Source organism: Aythya fuligula, chromosome 20 (assembly GCF_009819795.1).
Source record: "Aythya fuligula isolate bAytFul2 chromosome 20, bAytFul2.pri, whole genome shotgun sequence".
NCBI classification, from domain to species: domain Eukaryota; kingdom Metazoa; phylum Chordata; class Aves; order Anseriformes; family Anatidae; genus Aythya; species Aythya fuligula.
In genome coordinates, this window is record NC_045578.1 from 4,810,591 (window position 1) to 4,827,943 (window position 17,353).

At 40.5% G+C, this 17,353-nt stretch overlaps 1 protein-coding gene across 5 annotated transcripts in view; it reads left to right on the forward strand.

Moving 5' to 3' along the window:
* CUX1 (cut like homeobox 1) overlaps nt 1–17,353 on the forward strand; it is a 268,484-nt gene that overhangs the window by 190,280 nt on the left and 60,851 nt on the right. Inside the window, exons 12-20 of one of the 5 annotated variants that reach the window (XM_032200831.1) lie at nt 1,097–1,155; nt 5,855–5,903; nt 6,902–6,998; nt 8,087–8,758; nt 9,727–9,792; nt 11,154–11,255; nt 13,275–14,101; nt 15,530–15,695; nt 16,333–16,389. In XM_032200831.1, coding sequence (XP_032056722.1) covers nt 1,097–1,155; nt 5,855–5,903; nt 6,902–6,998; nt 8,087–8,758; nt 9,727–9,792; nt 11,154–11,255; nt 13,275–14,101; nt 15,530–15,695; nt 16,333–16,389 — 2,095 coding nt within the window. The remainder of the gene's footprint in view (nt 1–1,096; nt 1,156–5,854; nt 5,904–6,901; nt 6,999–8,086; nt 8,759–9,726; nt 9,793–11,153; nt 11,256–13,274; nt 14,102–15,529; nt 15,696–16,332; nt 16,390–17,353) is intronic. The other 4 variants (XM_032200833.1, XM_032200832.1, XM_032200835.1 and 1 more) reach the window with 4 other exon arrangements.

The following is a 17,353-nucleotide window of genomic DNA, read 5'->3' on the forward strand; positions in this document are numbered from 1 at the left end:
AGGCAGCCTCTCCCTGTCATAAAGCCCTATTCTTTTTCATGTCATTCATTCCTTTCCTTTTCAAAGCAGATGCTTTTTCACTGAGGGTGGTACATCCTTGTGTTATTTATGAGACTTTGGGGATTCTGTGCCAATTTTACCACCAGAAATTCAGCGAAGCAGAACTTAGCCTGAACTTTTCCATGGAAGCTGCAAGGCAGTGAATTCTGTTCTTTCTTTGCTTAGTTCAGGCATGCCTGTGCTAAGCTAAGAAATCATTAGTGAGAAATGAACGTGGCTTCTGCAAGCAACATAACCGGCATCAATTATGTATCACTATGTTTTAGGCCTCCTGAAGCATTTATCCTGTAGTGATGAGCACTGTTGTTGGGAGCAGGGGCTTTGGGGTAAGGTCTAAATGTGTGGCGTTGCGTTCTGGATTGTGTTAGGAGGTTTGTTGCAGCGTTTGTGGCATCTTCACACTGAAGTGAAGCCATTGAGACCACCCCAGCTGAGGCAGACCTGAGCAAAAAGACCTGCCGAGTTGGTCTCGATGCTTCATCTCCGGTGTGTAATCATATTAGTTACTGCAATAAGTAATGCTTGTAAAATGACTTGGTACAACTGTTTTGTTTGGGCATGAAGCATTGTAGAAGCCTTACAAGCCTAAGGCATTCCAGTCAACAGCAGCTTCTTCAGTCTTCTTTTCATGTGGATGAGGTTATCGGGAACTATCATGTTAGGAATACAGTACGTGCCAAAGCATCCTGCTTGTTTACTCGATTTATTAGTTTTGTAAAAATTTCAACTGCCCCATTTTTAATACCTTCTTCACCGATCCCTTTATTGAATGTATGACAGTGACAATACAAACAGCCAAATTGGGACCTACTGAATTACCTACCGTAATGCTTGGCACTCTGTAAACAAAGGAGGAGTGAGGTATAATTGTGTTTATGTTGAATTGGTTTATAGTTTGTTTCCTAATACATGTAAATTAGGTATGAGTCATTAACCCTCACTTGTGCACTGCTGTATATATGGAATAATTTAAAGATGATTTTGAAAACCTGCAGGAAAAATCTAAATAACTAAATCCATGTTCTTTCTTTTAAAGCAACTGGAAGAAAAACTGAAAGGACAGGCTGATTATGAAGAGGTTAAGAAAGAATTAAAGTAAGTGTTAAATGCTCATATAATTATTTCACAAATTAGTTTAACGATGCTTGTTAAATAAAGCCACAAATCTGTGTTCTTGGAACAATAAAGAATTTAGTCAAAACCACAAAGACGGGGAAATAGGCAATATTGGCTGAAATTGCATCCAGGACCAGTGCAACTGCTGTATTCCTTTTTTGTTGTAGCAGAGTATCACAACACCAAATAATACAAATGTCCATGAAGAAAAGACTCTGAGATTGTTATCCATCAAGGGTAAAAAGTTGGAAAATCTGTGGTATTTTCAGTGGACCACTCTTCAAAAATCCCCAGCCAACAGTTTAATGTAGTCTGGACCAAGAATTTAATGCAAGGCCTTTGGCCATAATACCTTTTCTCTGCTTCTGCCAGCCAGCATTCAGCACTTACCATTTTAATGCTGTGCTTGTTTCACTGTATATTTTTGCTAATATACTGCGGTTTTAAACTAAAGCCACAAACAGCCTCTTCCTATTTCAAGGGTATTTTTTAAGAGACTTAAAAGAGCCTCATTTTAAACTATAACAAGATAAGCTGTCAGGTTCAGAAGAGAAGGTTCTTGACTAGAAATATGTTTAGTGTCAAGGTTTAAATAACTGCAAGGAACTCCATCTCTTCTTTCATCACTCCAGCATTTCTGTGTGTATTTTAAGAAGATTGAAAAAATGTTACCTTGTTTAATGAGGTATTTCAAATGAGGCTGGAGTCATGTGCTTTTGTTTACACATCCCTGGAGAATATGGAAAGCAGGTTTGGTTTCGCAAGCCCGGTGACTGTCCAGACCCTGGTGCTATTGTATTCAAACCCTGCTGGCTGCACCTCTGGTTCATTGCCAGCTGCAGTACACACTGATGTAGGTGTGCAGTTAAAGTAAAGTAAAATGAGTTGTCCATTTTTTTGGTCACTGTGACTGGTCTCAAAAAAGCTTCATTTTAGTGATATGCCTAAATATGTCCATGTTCTCTCCTGAGTCAAGTAAATGCAGCTTCAGATTTCAGCCAGTTAATGTGCTCTGGTATAAATTAGTGAATGAGAGTTAATCCACAATCTTCACATTTGCTACATGTTCTTAAATGTGAATGTACAGAAACAGCAAGTATGTCAGACATCTCACCACTTCAGCACTTTTTGGTGCTGTCAAATGCAGCCCTGCACCCAGGAAGACAAGCAGAATTCATCCCCTGTTCTCTTGGACTTCTGCTCATTACTGGAACTAAAAAAAAAAAAAATCCTGGATCTATGAAAATTCAGATGCTTTTGTTCTAGCTTTTAAATCCCTTGATTTGTGGCTAACATCTCTTACTGAGCGGCATGTATTCAGAGGGAGAGCTGGCTGGTTTGTAGGTGGCCTGGGGTTCATACACCATCTTGCTGGATGGGGCTGGAGGATAAGGCCCTCCACAAGAGTCCTGAGGAAAACATGGTACAAAACCTAAAAGTACATCAGGTGATGGTCTGATCTGAAGTAAAACTACAAAAAGCCTATTGCTTTTAATCTATTAACCCATACACTGAATCCTACTGTGCCCTGAAACACTGACAGAAATGATCTGTTCATAACACACGTGCACCAAAAAAAAATAAATTTAAAAAAGTCTTATCAGTAAAGAAGAAAGAGAATACATTTCTGAATCCTGAAATCCTGGGCACTGATTTCTGTTTTCCTTAATCCTCCCAGAGAAGTTAGAGGTATTCTAGAGTGAGGGATCTCAAGCATCAGACAAATTCTAACCTTGGAGGAACTTAACTGGGTCCACATCAAGATCTGGGGTGGAAGAACTCTTTGTGCTCTGCATTGGCTTTTGTGCCAAGTGGCTTTTAAATCTATTTTTGATATCTGAGAGCTCTGTGTGTCCTTTCGGTTCCCTCTTGAGTAACACAAGTGCTAGCCCTCCTGCCTTTGCAGTTGAGATCATAAAAACAGAAAGTTGAACTGTCCCAATACACTTTTTGCTTTAGAGTAAGATCTTTCAAGTTGTCTTAGATGTGCAGATTCAAGTGACAAGATCGTTCTTTTAAAAAGCAGATAACTGATCTTGACGAGCAGCAGCCTGAGTTGAGATCTCATGGGCAAAGATATTCCCAGAATCCAAAGGAGAAACATTTTGCTTCCTCATATTCCTAAGAAAGTACCTTTCATGAGACATTTGGAGAATCATTTTTGACATGTTTAAGTTTTACACGATTTGAAAAAATGAACCTGTTGTACTGAATATCCCTCCAAGGGCAATTCAAGATACCATCAACCTGGTTTTTAATATATTTTGGCTTCTAAGAGAAGGAAATTACCTGTGAAATTGCTAGTAAGCTATTTCAGGTAGCAAAGAAGCCACTTCAAACAGGCAGAGGTCACTAAGTTTCCAGCCGAGGTTTGAATACGCATGCCTGGCTCAATGAAAAACGCAGCTGCTGCAAGGTTCAGGATCCTCTCTGGTCCCAGCTGGCAGCAAGTGCTGGGAACTGAAATCAGCCGGTAGAGCAGCCCCTGCAAGTGGTTGGGCACAATAGGAACAGGGCGTTAAAGCCCACCTGTTGGTGCTGAGAGCCCACTGCACGCACTAAATACGTCCAGGCTTACTTTGCACTCCAGACTGGTTCCAGTCTGGTGCAGAGGTCGGAGTGCATCATGCACACTCCTCTGGGAGCGTGCAGCTTCTGGTTTGCTTTCGCCCAGAAGGGAACACGGTTGGGGTGCTCCAGGACTGCTCGGCATGGCCAGCCAAAGCGCGGTAAGTGGGGAGCACTGGGAGATGTGCGGTGTGAGCGTGCTGCTGATGTGGACTGAAATGATAGAAACAACAGCAGTTTCCCATGGAAAACTTGCCATACGATGAATTACAGCTATGAGCTTATATATTTCTTTAATTCAGATGGGTCTCCTTATTTGACCCTTGTGAGGACATAACATTGCTACTTGTTGACCTCTCAGAGGCCACACTCTGCAGAGTCTGTGGGAGGAGGAAAATACGTGCTTACCCATGCCTGGGGTTTTCCCGGATGGGTCTCCGTATATTTTCTTCCCCAGCTCTGTAGCATCCTGGTAGACAGAACTGTGCCTTTGCAGAGGTGTCCCAAGAAACACTTACTTTCAGCAGGGATTAGCAACCTGAGTAAACATGTCTGTAATGTCAATATAATGTCAGGAGCTTTAACAGCTTGAGCCATTAGTGCAAAGTCTCTCTCCTTGACTGGCATGACTCTCTCAATGGCAGGAAAGAGGCACTTTTGCACATAGGTGAGCTGTTGTGCCTGTGTAAAGCAGGGTCTCAACAGCATTGCTTTCTGTGCATGTGTGTTACATGATGGATGTAGCTCTATGGTGATTTTTGCTGGCAAGGAGTATCACCCAATGATGCTGTATCATGAAGCTGATGGCCAGAATTTTGTCATTTTAATAATTATTATATTTGCAAGAGTGCTTGTCAGAATTACTGCTGTAATCAGCGAGTAATGCACAGAGGCAAAATATACAAGGTTTCTGCCTCAGACTTTTTCTTTCTCGGATTTGCTGTGAGTTTGTGTGATCCTGAGTACATCGCTGAGACTCCTGATTGCCTGAGTGTCGCTTGATGGGACGTCTCATTCTGGATTAATACACAGACAGATTTATAGTGGTGCTGGAAGCCACATGGTCAGAGGCTATTAATTAATGAGTGCTGGTGCCTGGCTGACTCCTAGGGGCATCCAGAACTAGTTCATACATGCTTTTTTTTACATACTGGCTTTCTGTTTTGCTTTTGACTCAGTTTCCACATTCGTTACATGATTAAACATATTCTCCCTGCCTCACGAAGTTCCCGGTGCTTTATATATGAAAAATGCTGTATAAACACTATCTGTATCTGTTTATGTATTTTTGTCCAACAAATGAATGTTGTCGTTGTACATTGAGAAGCTGAAGTCATTTATTGCTTCAGTCTGAGGAACTTCACACCCTGCCTGCAGCAGGCCTACTTAAAAAAATTTATAAGACAAAGCACAGGAATAACTTTGTATTCTTGTAAGATTCTCATTTACAAGGCAACACTAACAGAAAGACTTTGAAGGGAGATGTACTTTGACTGCTCGGTATTTATGTAAAATATTGACAATAAGACTATCAGATTCTTCTCTTAATGTACTTATAAATATTTGGATCTTTCGTGTGTCTTAAGAAATATTGTGCCATTGTGCCTTCCCTTTGCTATAGAGCTAGGAGGTTATTAAAATGAAAAACTGCCTTTTAGCCTGTAGTGTCTTGGTTGGGAAGATTATTTGCGCATATTTTCCTTGATATGTGAGCTGGTGTATATTATATAAAGTGCTGTAACTGTGGCGGTGATTCCCTTGTTTTGTTGCTTTGCTGCAACTTTTTCATTCCCTTCAAGCTTCACAGATAAATTAATATTGTTTCTGACAGCTTAAAATGTTATATCCTTATTAACCTTTAAATTTACGCTTTAAACTGGCCTTGTGGGATTGCATATGGAATGATTTAGATGACGCTTGAGAAAATTTTCTTATCCAATAACTAGTTTGAATAGTTATTCTGTATTCATTATCAGCTTGTGTTCCTGCAAGGAAGGTTGCTACCAGTTGTACTGTTGCTGGAGATTAGGAAATGATAATGTTAATGCTCATTAGTGGAGTTGTTACGAAAAGAAGAAATAGAAAATAATTTCTTTTCTGCCTTCCACAGTATATTGAAATCCATGGAGTTTGCACCATCTGAAAGCTCTGGTGCGCAGGTACTGAATCTACTTTTGTTTTCTTAATTATTTCAGCAGTTCAGTGTATTAACAAAAATTTCTCTTACAACTTGTTCATTTCTTGTTGATGTTGAGACATATCGGCTGATCATTGCTTTCCTGATCTTATGTAAAAATCTGAAGTGAACATTTTTTGCCTGCTAATTTCCTTTAAGTGGTCAAGGACAAAGAATGACGTTTCAGCTGATGCTGCAGTGGATAACTGTAATGTTATGAAGTTGAGTCTTTTAAAGATATGAGTTGATATACAGCTAACCTGAAATGTGCATGCGTCTTGTAGTGACCAAGGTTTTTAGCGTTTTTAAATCTTTGTCGGCCTTGAAAGTAATGTTTACAAAAGAAAACAAGCCTTTGAGTATTGAGAAAGCAGGAAAAACCTCTACTCATCCAGCAAGTTAATCTTACTGAAGTTTGAAGGTTTTGAATTAAATTCCTGCTTCTGAAATCTGAAATGAATATCAATATACTGGGATTAATTCTCAATATGCTTTTTAATGATCAAGGGTTGGATGTTTAGTGGAAAGCAGATGGCAGGTTTCTGTGACTAATTTTATTTCTGAACAAGCTGTCGATGCTGAAACACGGCATTTCAAGGAAATGCTTAAGTTGGGTCAGTTGACCTAGAAGAAATAATATCATTTTAACTCCTATTGTAATCAGATTAGAAGTCTACAGCTCTTAAATGGTGAAAGCATGCCAGTACCATTTTAAAGTAAGTAGGATTAAGAAATTGTTCCATTACACATTTCAAAATAATGCAGAATTGATGAGTGATTTACACTGAAAATGAAACAGTGCATCTTTACTGTAGCTCATGCAGGAGCACTGAGTGAGTCCTGCATATATATGCATGGTGAATTCCCTAGCTGTGTACATAGCAGAGATGAGCACTTGTTCTCTTCTGAAATCCTTTTTTAGTGCCTGAGCGAGACTCTTAATTCTTTTAGAAACAAACCTCCCACTTTGATTTTCTTTAGGATTCATCTAAACCGCTGGAGGTGCTGCTGCTGGAGAAGAACCGCTCCTTGCAGTCTGAGAATGCCACGCTGCGTATCACTAATAGTGACCTGAGTGGTAGGTTGACACGATTTTCAGCTCTTCTGGTTTGTTTGCTGTCTTGTGAAGGGAGGGAGGGGTGAATGAGAGATGAGAGTGTGAGGTAATGCATGGCAGGGAGATTAACAGGCAACAAGAATGCTGAAGAGTGTTTGATTTCTGCAGTTTTATAGGCTGGATAGTAAAATAAAACTTGGAGACCTTGGAGACTCTTTAAAGGTTAGGGAAGAGAGGCATTACAAGATGTACCAAGTGGTAGCATTTGAGGCTGTCTTCTGTTTTGGGAACAAATTCATCCGTGGCACCAGAAGTCTCTTCCCCCACGCACAATGTTATGCAAAATGTTTGCATGCAGAACACAATAATCTTCCTGTCTGATACACTTAGATATATTACCAGCAGGTCAGCTTGGAAAAACAAAATACTTTCTTTTTAGTGAAGTGTGTTTGCCGTTTAGCTTTCCTAATGTGGGCTTTTTACATTTTGTGTGCACATTTTTTAAATGGCAAGTCATGGAATTTCCAGATACTTGAATGCTTATGGTTTTTGCAGCTGGAAGAAAGTTAAAAGTTGCCACTGGCACTGGGATTACTGAATTCTGAAGCGTTTTATGACTTAAACTGAGTGATCTTGGTGCATCCACCTAATGGTGATTCCTTTATTCAAATTGGTTTGTTCCAAAATGTAAATGTTTGCTGCATTTGGGTTCAGTCAGGTCCAATGAGTAATGTCTTGAATGCGAGACATCAAAGGGACTTGCTGTCTGTAACTGCCTTTATTTTAAATGTATAACTGCACTTCATGTAATTGTTCTAGTTTTAATGTTTGTAAGGGGGATTCTCCAGGCTGCAACATACAAGAAAGGTGCAAACATGAAATGCATGTTGTTTGTTTTGGGGGCCTTGTTTGGCTTATTGAAATTTGAATTATGAAAAAAAAAATATGAAAACGAACCAAAACCAAAACAAAAACAAAAATCCCAACGCCACTTCATTGGCCCTTGTAAATCTGCACTTTTTCCCTTTGCGGGGCAAACTTTGCATTTTTTATCTTGGTTTTTCCCTCTTTAATCCCCCATAATGCATTATGTTTGACCTTCCTTGTAGGGTCAGCCAGGAGAAAAGGGAAAGACCAGCCTGAGAGTCAGCGTCCTGCAACCTTGCCGGCCTCCCCTCCTTCTCAGTTGCTCCGCAACGCGGGGGAGCAGGCTTCCAATACTAATGGTACACACCAGTTCTCACCAACGGGTTTAAGTCAAGACTTTTTCAGCTCATCCCTGGCAAGCCCCAGCTTACCCCTGGCCTCCACAGGAAAATTTGCACTAAACTCTCTCCTCCAGCGACAGCTAATGCAGTCCTTCTACTCCAAGGCAATGCAGGAAGCAGGAAGCACAAGCATGATTTTTTCAACAGGTCCTTACAGCACAAACTCCATCTCTTCCCAAAGTCCATTACAACAAAGTCCGGATGTAAATGGCATGGCCCCGTCTCCCAGCCAGTCAGAAAGTGCTGGGAGCATCTCCGAAGGCGAGGAGATAGACACAGCCGAAATTGCACGTCAGGTGAAAGAGCAGTTGATCAAGCACAATATTGGACAGCGGATATTTGGACATTATGTGTTGGGACTGTCGCAAGGGTCTGTGAGTGAGATACTAGCCCGGCCAAAGCCATGGAATAAACTGACTGTGAGAGGCAAGGAGCCATTTCATAAGATGAAGCAGTTCCTCTCGGACGAGCAGAACATCTTGGCTCTTCGCAGCATCCAGGGTAGACAAAGAGGTAAGCGCTCGCCAGCCGAGGGTCTTGCCACATTTTCCTATTAGTTACAAGTGTAAAATATTGAAAGTTTCCATGTTTGAGGCTGTTTGTGCGTTGATGCTATCTTCACCTCAATCAGACAAAAGGTGCAGAAAGTAGACCTTTCTAACACTGCTTTTCAGCACTCATGCAGGTTAGTATCTTTGCTGATGCTGTAGTTAGCCACTGGCTTGTACTTGTCAGCCAAGGAACAGGGATGTTTACACCCCTTACTTCAAAACACTGAGTAAAAAGGGTCAGTAGCTGCTATGGGTATCAGCCATCAGAAATACTTGGCGATTTTTATTTGGGGTTGTTTATTGAGACCACATTTTTGTTGTGTCTTGTGTGATTTTTTCCCCAAAGTGTTTTGACAAAGTATCGCAGGTGATACGTGAGATGACTAATTAAAAACCAGTCCTAATTTAAAGCAGCTTTGCATATTTAGGGTCGTGATTTTAAGAAATAACATATGCATTTCGTTTTGATTCATCTTAAATGAAGACTGAGATTTACATTTAGAGAAGCTGAAAAGTAAGTTGTTTACAGTCTAGAAATATTGGAAAGGACAGGCAGGATTTGTCTAGATTTTGTTTAATTGAAAGTGAACACTGTTAGATTTATAATCTGTTCTTCCTTTTGATGATTGTACTTGAGGGGATTATCTGCCCATCTTTAACCTCTTCATTTTTGGTATCTCTAGACATTTATTTATATCTGTCTAATCTCCTTTCCGAACGTAGCTGTAATCTTTATTAACAAATCAGCCAGCCTTGCTTCTTCCAAAGTAGCCAGCTCCTCCAGCGCTCAGACAAAGACTCGAGGGTTTGAGGAACGCTTGAACCCTCGTCTCTAGAGACAGGCTGCTATCTTCTCATGTCACACAGCCCATGATGTCAGAGCAACCATCCCCTGATTGTTTTGTTCTTACCAAACTTGTTTTTCAACAGAGAATCCAGGCCAGAACCTGAACAGACTATTTCAGGAAGTACCGAAACGAAGAAATGGGTCTGAAGGTACGTCACAGGCAGGTGTTTTTCTTTGCAGTCAATACATAGGAAGTGGAGTGTGCTTTAGCTGTGTGTTTCCTTAAAACTGTGCAGTTTGATTCTGGCCTGGAATCTGATAGAAAAACAGACAGTAAGTATAAAACAAACCATGGGTTAGACCAACACTTTGCTTTTTCTAATTCTGCTGCTGCTGTACTAACTTAACCCTGTTTGGATACTTTTTCCACTCCTATCCTCAGTAGATATGCAGATAAAGAGAATTAAGTGATAGAAGTGGCTTTATAAAGTCATCACATCTACTGAAATGCTCTCTTTGCTGTTACTATGATTTTAGAGCAAGAAAGCTGCACAATTATGTGTAATCCAATATCAGTTGCGTACTGCTTCTGCTCTAGATTTTACTTTTCTCCTCATGGGGCTTATGTTGACAAATACACTTTAATAAGCTGTTAAATTAGTATGATGCTTTCTGCAGTATGGTGTATGGAAAAGACTGAACAAAGAGATAAGGGAACATCAGATCAATAAGTTACCATTAAACAGGAACTGTGAACATTTTAGTTGCAGAATTTTTCTTTTAGCAAAAACAAAAACGGCTACCCCAGAACTCTGTAGTTACTTTGATTCCAGTCAGAAATTACACAGCTCACTTACAAATGATAATCTCTTAATGAGCAATGCGATAGCTTTCACAGTCACAGGAATTTTCCCTCTGTTCTCTCCCCTTAGTGTTTAAAACAAAAACCAACGAAAAAAAAACACAAACAAGTAATAGTTCTTAGCTGGAGAGTACGTCAAATCGTATCAGTCCTTAAATGATTGTTTCTCTTAATGCATAAAACTTTAGAAAGGCAAAAAATATTTTTGACTTCCTGCATCTAGTCGTTTTTTTAATCTGTTTGGGGCTGAATGTGTACTCATCCTAGTTTGCCTAGTAGCTGATGCAATTTTTAAGGATGACTTCTGGTCTTAAATTTTTATCTTTGTTCCTTTCCCCTCGCGTTCTTTTCCCTTCTGTTTCCTCTCCCCCTCCAAAAAAAAAAAAAAAGGAAAAAAAGAAAAAAATGTCCTGTGTGTGTTATACTAGAAAAGGAATGTATGAGCATGTGGTTCTTCCTCTGGTGATGTCAGTGCTGTCATCATTCAGTGCAGCTAGCGGACAGGCTTTCATGCAGTGAGGATATTTTTCTTTTATTGTGTCATTAAGGATGTTCTTGGTGTTGTAGATGTTGGTAAAGGTTCTATATAAACTATTGTCAGGTTATGCTATCATTGTATCAATATATATACACTGTATGTCTTTGTATTAAAAACAAACAAGCAAATAGAAGCTTTCCAAGTGTCATTAGTTTTGTTTTCCTCTTCAGGTAATATAACCACACGAATCCGAACCACAGAGACTGGCTCTGATGAAGCCATCAAATCCATTCTTGAACAAGCCAAAAGGGAGCTGCAAGTACAGAAAACAGGTACGGCCTCATTTCGTCTCTTGCTACTTTTACTTCAGAATTTAATTAAAACAATTACCATGAGCTTTCTGGTCAGTTAATTATATTCTTAAAACCTTGAATGTAGGTTTGAAGAGCTTTTTTTTATTATTTATTCAGTGGAGTGGTTTCTGTCTGTAATGCAGCCCAGGATAAGTTAATACACATCACTGCTTGACGGGGTCTTTGTTCAGTGCTCTCCAATTCAGGCCTCAGGGACACAACTGCGTGGGAGAGGGAACTGAGTGGATTTGCCTGAGTGAAGGTCACAATCCAGCCAGCAATTACTAGTACCACAGTACCATCTTACTGTGGACATCGTGTACTAAAATTAGAACATAGGCAAACTCAGACATGACTTCGGTTACAGAATGTAAGGATATAGGTTTTTTTCAGGGAGTGAGCTGGCTAATCCAAAAAGCATTTCCTTTTCCAAAAATTTCATTAATGTTTAACATCTTAGCCTGAGATAAGTTTAATTTCTCATTGTAAGCTGTCATGTAGTTAACATTTCTGTCTACTCCACAGCCCTCCCAACTTTGAAAGAGTTTCCAGTACATTTAGAGGGCTGATATTGAAGTAGGGAGTACTTTGCAATACTTCTGTTTCATTTTTTAAAATAAAAACTGATTTACAGTTTTGGATAGTCATCTTTGAAATGAAAACTATGCTAATCTCATGGCAAAATATTAAAGACCAGTTAATATATGATCTAAATAAATAAGTTTATAGCAGCGATGATTACATAGAGAAAAATGGGGGCTGTGTGCAGGAAACTGCAAGCACATTGTTCAGTAGCATGTTTTATCTAAGAGTGTCGGACTTCCTTTCAAATACTAACTCAGCCTCAAAACTCCCTATGAAACCAGTAGATAAAACAGAAGAGATGGTCTCACCATCTTTTCCCATTTCTTAGTTTTTTACATACCTTATAGCGTGTGACAGGAAGGAGTATAGGGAGACAAATCGGGAAATGTATTCAGGTGAGGTGTATCAGTAGAATAATACGCAGATTGTTTCAAATCTTACTTCATTTTGAGGTCACTTCTTGCAGGGTATAGGTTCCCTGCCACTCCCTAGTGCTTCAGTTTTCCCAGTCTTTGTAGAGCAGCTTTCAGAGGGTCTGGTTTTCAAGCACTGGGGTCCTCAGTGGAAGCTAAGTTAAATGGAAACAGATGCCATTGCAAAAAAACCTTCTTACTCTGCAGAGATAAGTGTACACCCATGTTACAGTCTCTGCTCATCTCCTGAATGCTGCAGAACAGCCACATGGGTCCTGGGTTCACCACTGAGATACCTCAGTTAGGTGCAGTCTCTTCTGAAATGGGGCAGAGAGTGATGGCCAGGAGTCATCCTGGTTTCTGTAGAGCTGTTTATTTCAATGATTGGAACCACGGAACAAGAAAACAGGAAGCAGGAGCACATTTGGCTTGTCAAATTAAATAATGAAGCCTTTTACTAAACTTCTTGCTTTGTTGTAATTTGTGCGCTTTATTTTTGGAGTTAAAAGGACTCACCTTATTTATATTGTAAGTGGGTATTAATAGTCTGTCCAGGTGGATGCAGCTGTGTTCAGTGTGTGCGTTACGATTCATTTGTGGAGATAAAAGTGAAAGGTTAAATAACTTTGTAAATAGAACTATAAAATGTTATTGACCACTTGGGGGTGAGGGAGGAAGAGTTGAAGGCTTGATTTTCAAAGGCATTTATTTGAAAATTTTTACAATGGTGGAAAACTTGCAAGTAGTAACAGACTTGTGCAGTTGAGTCAGTGTGTGCAAACGTCCAGCACTTTGGCAACGATAAAAATTTTCCAGTGAAGAACTTTGGAAATCTTACCTTATTTTGAAAAGTGAGAATCTTTGCTTAGTTGAAAACTCCTCCCTCCCATCCAGAAATGTATTGCAGCCCGTTTTCTTGCAGGGAAATATTTACAGTAGCGCATGTTGAATATAAAGCATATTCCTCTGTTGCATTTAGTCTTTTGGTTGTTTTTCATAGCTGAGCCGGCTCAGCCGCCTTCTGCATCTAGCAGTGGCAATTCTGATGATGCTATTCGATCCATTCTGCAACAAGCCCGACGCGAAATGGAGGCACAGCAGGCTGCCCTTGAACCTGCCTTAAAAACAACACCTTTATCTCAAGCTGACATTTCTATCCTGTCCCCCAAACTAGTATCTACACCTGCAATGTCTTCGGTTTCCAGCTATTCTCCTTTGGCCATATCCCTGAAGAAACATTCATCTGTCACTGATTCCAGTATCTCTGCATTGCAGAACCTCTCTGGGCTCAAAAAGGAGCCTCAGGAGGCACCTGTTTTAGAGCTTCATGGAATAAGTGATTCTGCCCAGGGTATGTTGAGGCATGTTAAAAATGAGTTGGGACGTGGTGGTGTTTGGAAGGACCATTGGTGGAATACTGTGCAGCATGAGAGAAGAAATGCAGCTCTTCCCGAAGATATAAAAGTAGAGGAAGCCAGTGGTGGAAAAGAAAAGGTCAGCAATCAGACTAGGCCAGATCGTAGCCAGCTCCAAGGACCATCTTCTTCAGAGTATTGGAAAGAGTGGCCAAACGCTGAATCTCCGTACTCGCAGAGTTCTGAATTGAGCATGACTGGGGCGAGTCGCAGTGAGACGCCACAAAATAGCCCCCTCCCTTCATCCCCTATCGTGTCCTTGTCAAAGCCATCCAAACCTTCAGTTCCTCCACTGACACCTGAGCAGTATGAGATTTATATGTACCAGGAAGTGGATACAATAGAACTAACGCGTCAGGTCAAAGAAAAGCTAGCAAAGAATGGCATCTGCCAAAGGATCTTTGGGGAAAAGGTAAAGAATTGGTTCTCTCTTGTTACCCCAGTGTTTTGTATGTGCATTATGCTCCTCGCATCGGTACAGAGCTCAGTTTAACACAGCCATGCATAAGGAAGGGGTGTGCCACATGTGTCTTATGAAAAAATGTTTTTGCTTAGCATGTTAAAAACTTTAAAAATACGCTCACAAAGGAAAGAATTAGTTTCCTTGTATTTCATGAATTGCATAGATTTTACATAAAGATTGGCTTCAGTTGCTTGCAATTAGAAATGGGGCCCCTGAGTTCAGAAACACTGAAAGCTGAAGCAAACATTATTGAGACTCAGTATTTCATGCTTAATGTAATGAATTCATGGAATATTTGAGTAATACCATTGTCGTGACTGGAGAGTCTTAAATTTGTTTTGAGTGAAGATTATGGACATGAGAGCATTTTTCCTTTTTTTTTTTAATATTTGGAAAAGTGCACAAGGGTATTTGAACAAACACAAGGAAAATCCCCTACATCTCCTTAGTCTTAATTCAAGAGTTCACAGTCCTTTCTCATACCTGGTGCTCCACATCTCAGTGTGCTTTCAGACCTTTTTAAGCAGTTTTTGATTACAGACACGCAATGTGTGATTAGGACTCACATGCTGGGCTCTGAGCACATGGGAGCTGGGGGGTCCCCGACCACCAGAAAGCACCTTCCAGGCTGCGAGGAGTGCTGGACATCTGTTTTTTTCTTCTTCCCATAAAGAACTGAATCAATCTAATAGCATAATAGGAGCTGGCATCGCGCTATTACCTTTTCAGTAAAACGTAAAATGAAAAGCCTGACCTCTCGGGGTCATTAAGGATCCCGTGGCACCTTTCATTAAGTATGAATTTTAACCCCTGCACCTGTGCTGAATTCCAGCAAGTCACTGGGCTCTGCTCGTCTGAAATCCCCCTTTGCTGCGGTAAGCTGTGCTCCGAAATGTTTACTTACATGGAGCAGCTGCTGCTACAGGTGAAAGCACACCTCGTTACAGTTCATACCAAAAACAAATCAACCAAATGAAGGCCTAGTCTCAGAAGTCCCAATTATTTTTGTTTGAGAACAAAATACATGACAATCATGTCCTGTTTTATCTCCTTCTGTGAGCTGGTATGCTGTGTTTTTCCTGTTAGGATCGATGAAACTGTTTGACACTAAATATGGAAAGCATGCAAATCTCGAGCCATCCTTTTGCTGTTTGTACTGCCACTCCATTCCCGCAGGGGAGAAAAAACAAAAAAACTCTCCAGAACGAAACTATGGCAGGAGAAAAGCATTTCAATCCCCGTACATATATCTGTCATTTTGAAGTTTTGCTAATTGACTCGAGCAATGTAGCAGTAGAGGAAGCCGAAGTGACTTAAATTACCCCCTTAAATTACCCCAAATGTGTTAACGTGCCATTCTTGGTTGCTTCACTTCAGGTATTGGGGCTGTCCCAAGGAAGTGTCAGTGACATGCTCTCCAGGCCAAAGCCATGGAGTAAATTGACACAAAAAGGCCGAGAACCATTTATTCGTATGCAGCTCTGGTTGAATGGTGAGCTGGGACAGTGTGTCCTGCCTGCACAAGGGCAGCAACAAGGACAAGGTAATTAAAATTCCACTGTGTTGTTTGAGTTGAGGAGGAGGAGGAGATCTTTTTAAAGTTGCAGTAAGCAGGACTTCCACCCCGCGGCAGCCCAGGCGCTGGTGGAAGGGGAAGCGTCCCGCCTCGCATCCCCGCCGGTTCCTAGGGGGACTGGCTGGGAATGTTTACACAAGAAGCGCTCGTTTATGTGCAATTGATAAGCAGCCGTTATCGAGTTCCTAATGAGGGCGATAATATTTAGGCATGAATCCGATAAGTAATTCCAAAAAAAATTGGCTGAAAAGCTGGAAAATGTTGTGTGCTGTTTTCTAGGGTTGCATAGGGGATTTTGATATTGTTCCTAGGAGAATATCGATTGCTTTCTCAGGAGGCGAGCTAGAACTCAGCTGTAAAGGGGGAATGCTGTGTTGCAATTATGCTTTTATTGTGGCTCTCTCTTATCCTAATACCCATTGATACAGAAAGGCCAGACTAGAGTTTGACCTCGGTTGTACCCTTATAATGCCACTGACTTAAACGAGCAGTGTGCCCTTGCTGAGATCAGCGGTTTGCTATTTGTTGAGCCTGCTTACTGTTTAGTTTGTGGTTTGGCATCTCCTTTTATTGTTCCCTGATTTTCCTCTCCTCTCTTATCTAGTCCTTCACTCTGTGACATCATTACAGGATTCCCTACAGCAGGGATGTGCAAGCTCAGGTAATCAGCTGGTTTCAATGATTTGCTCTGAAATAATTCTCTGTGCTTTTGTTACATTTCTTTTGCTTTGATGCTGAGAGGTTTCTCTTGTTTTGTTGTATCATACAGGAGACCCTTCAGGTTTTTTTATTAACACAGTTAATTCCTCCTTCTCTCCTTGTTGCTATGGCAGATGTAGGGAGTACACATATTTAGCTGCATATATTAGGTAAAGAGACTCTGTCTGATCTTAGAGATCCTTGGTTCTGTAGGGTTGTTGTGTTTTTTTTTACCATAGTTCAGCTTATCAACTTGACATGTGACAATGGCTGTAAAACAAGCCTTTCGTTTGTAATGTGATCTACGTACTCCAGCTGCCTTATTCACTGGCATATTTTTCCACTTTCATTTGCACAAAATCTGCTTTGTTAATTTGAAGGTGGGGAAAAGACCATGTTATGTGTTTCTGTTTCAAGCTTCGTTAAATATTCCAAGCAGACCTTTTTCCTCCCTCCCCTTTCCATTTGCAAAAAAAAAAAAAAAAAAAAAAAAAAAGCAGATGCAGCAAAGATGAGTGTCAATGAGAAGTGAATTGCTCAAGGTTTTCGGAAGATGGCCACAGTATAGGAAGGAGCAGAACAGCTGTGTTCCTGCTGTTAGATACCAAACTCTACCCACACAGACTTTTTACCAATGATATGCTTAACTGATGTAAAACACTCAGGCTCTTTTCTACCCTAGAAAAATACTTGTGCCCTGCTCTGTACTTGCAGCTAGTATTTGAGAGTGATTGCTTTTCAGGATACAGAGCAGGATGGGGTATGTTCTTCTACCTTCCTGCCATTCTGAAACACTCTCCTCAACTTTGTTAGCTTTATTCTGACTGTCTCAACTGAACTGTTTTTCCGCACTGCTGGGAAACTATTTTGCATTCTAAAAGATTTTACTAGAAGAAAATCCGTGATGAAATTCAATCCACGTTTTT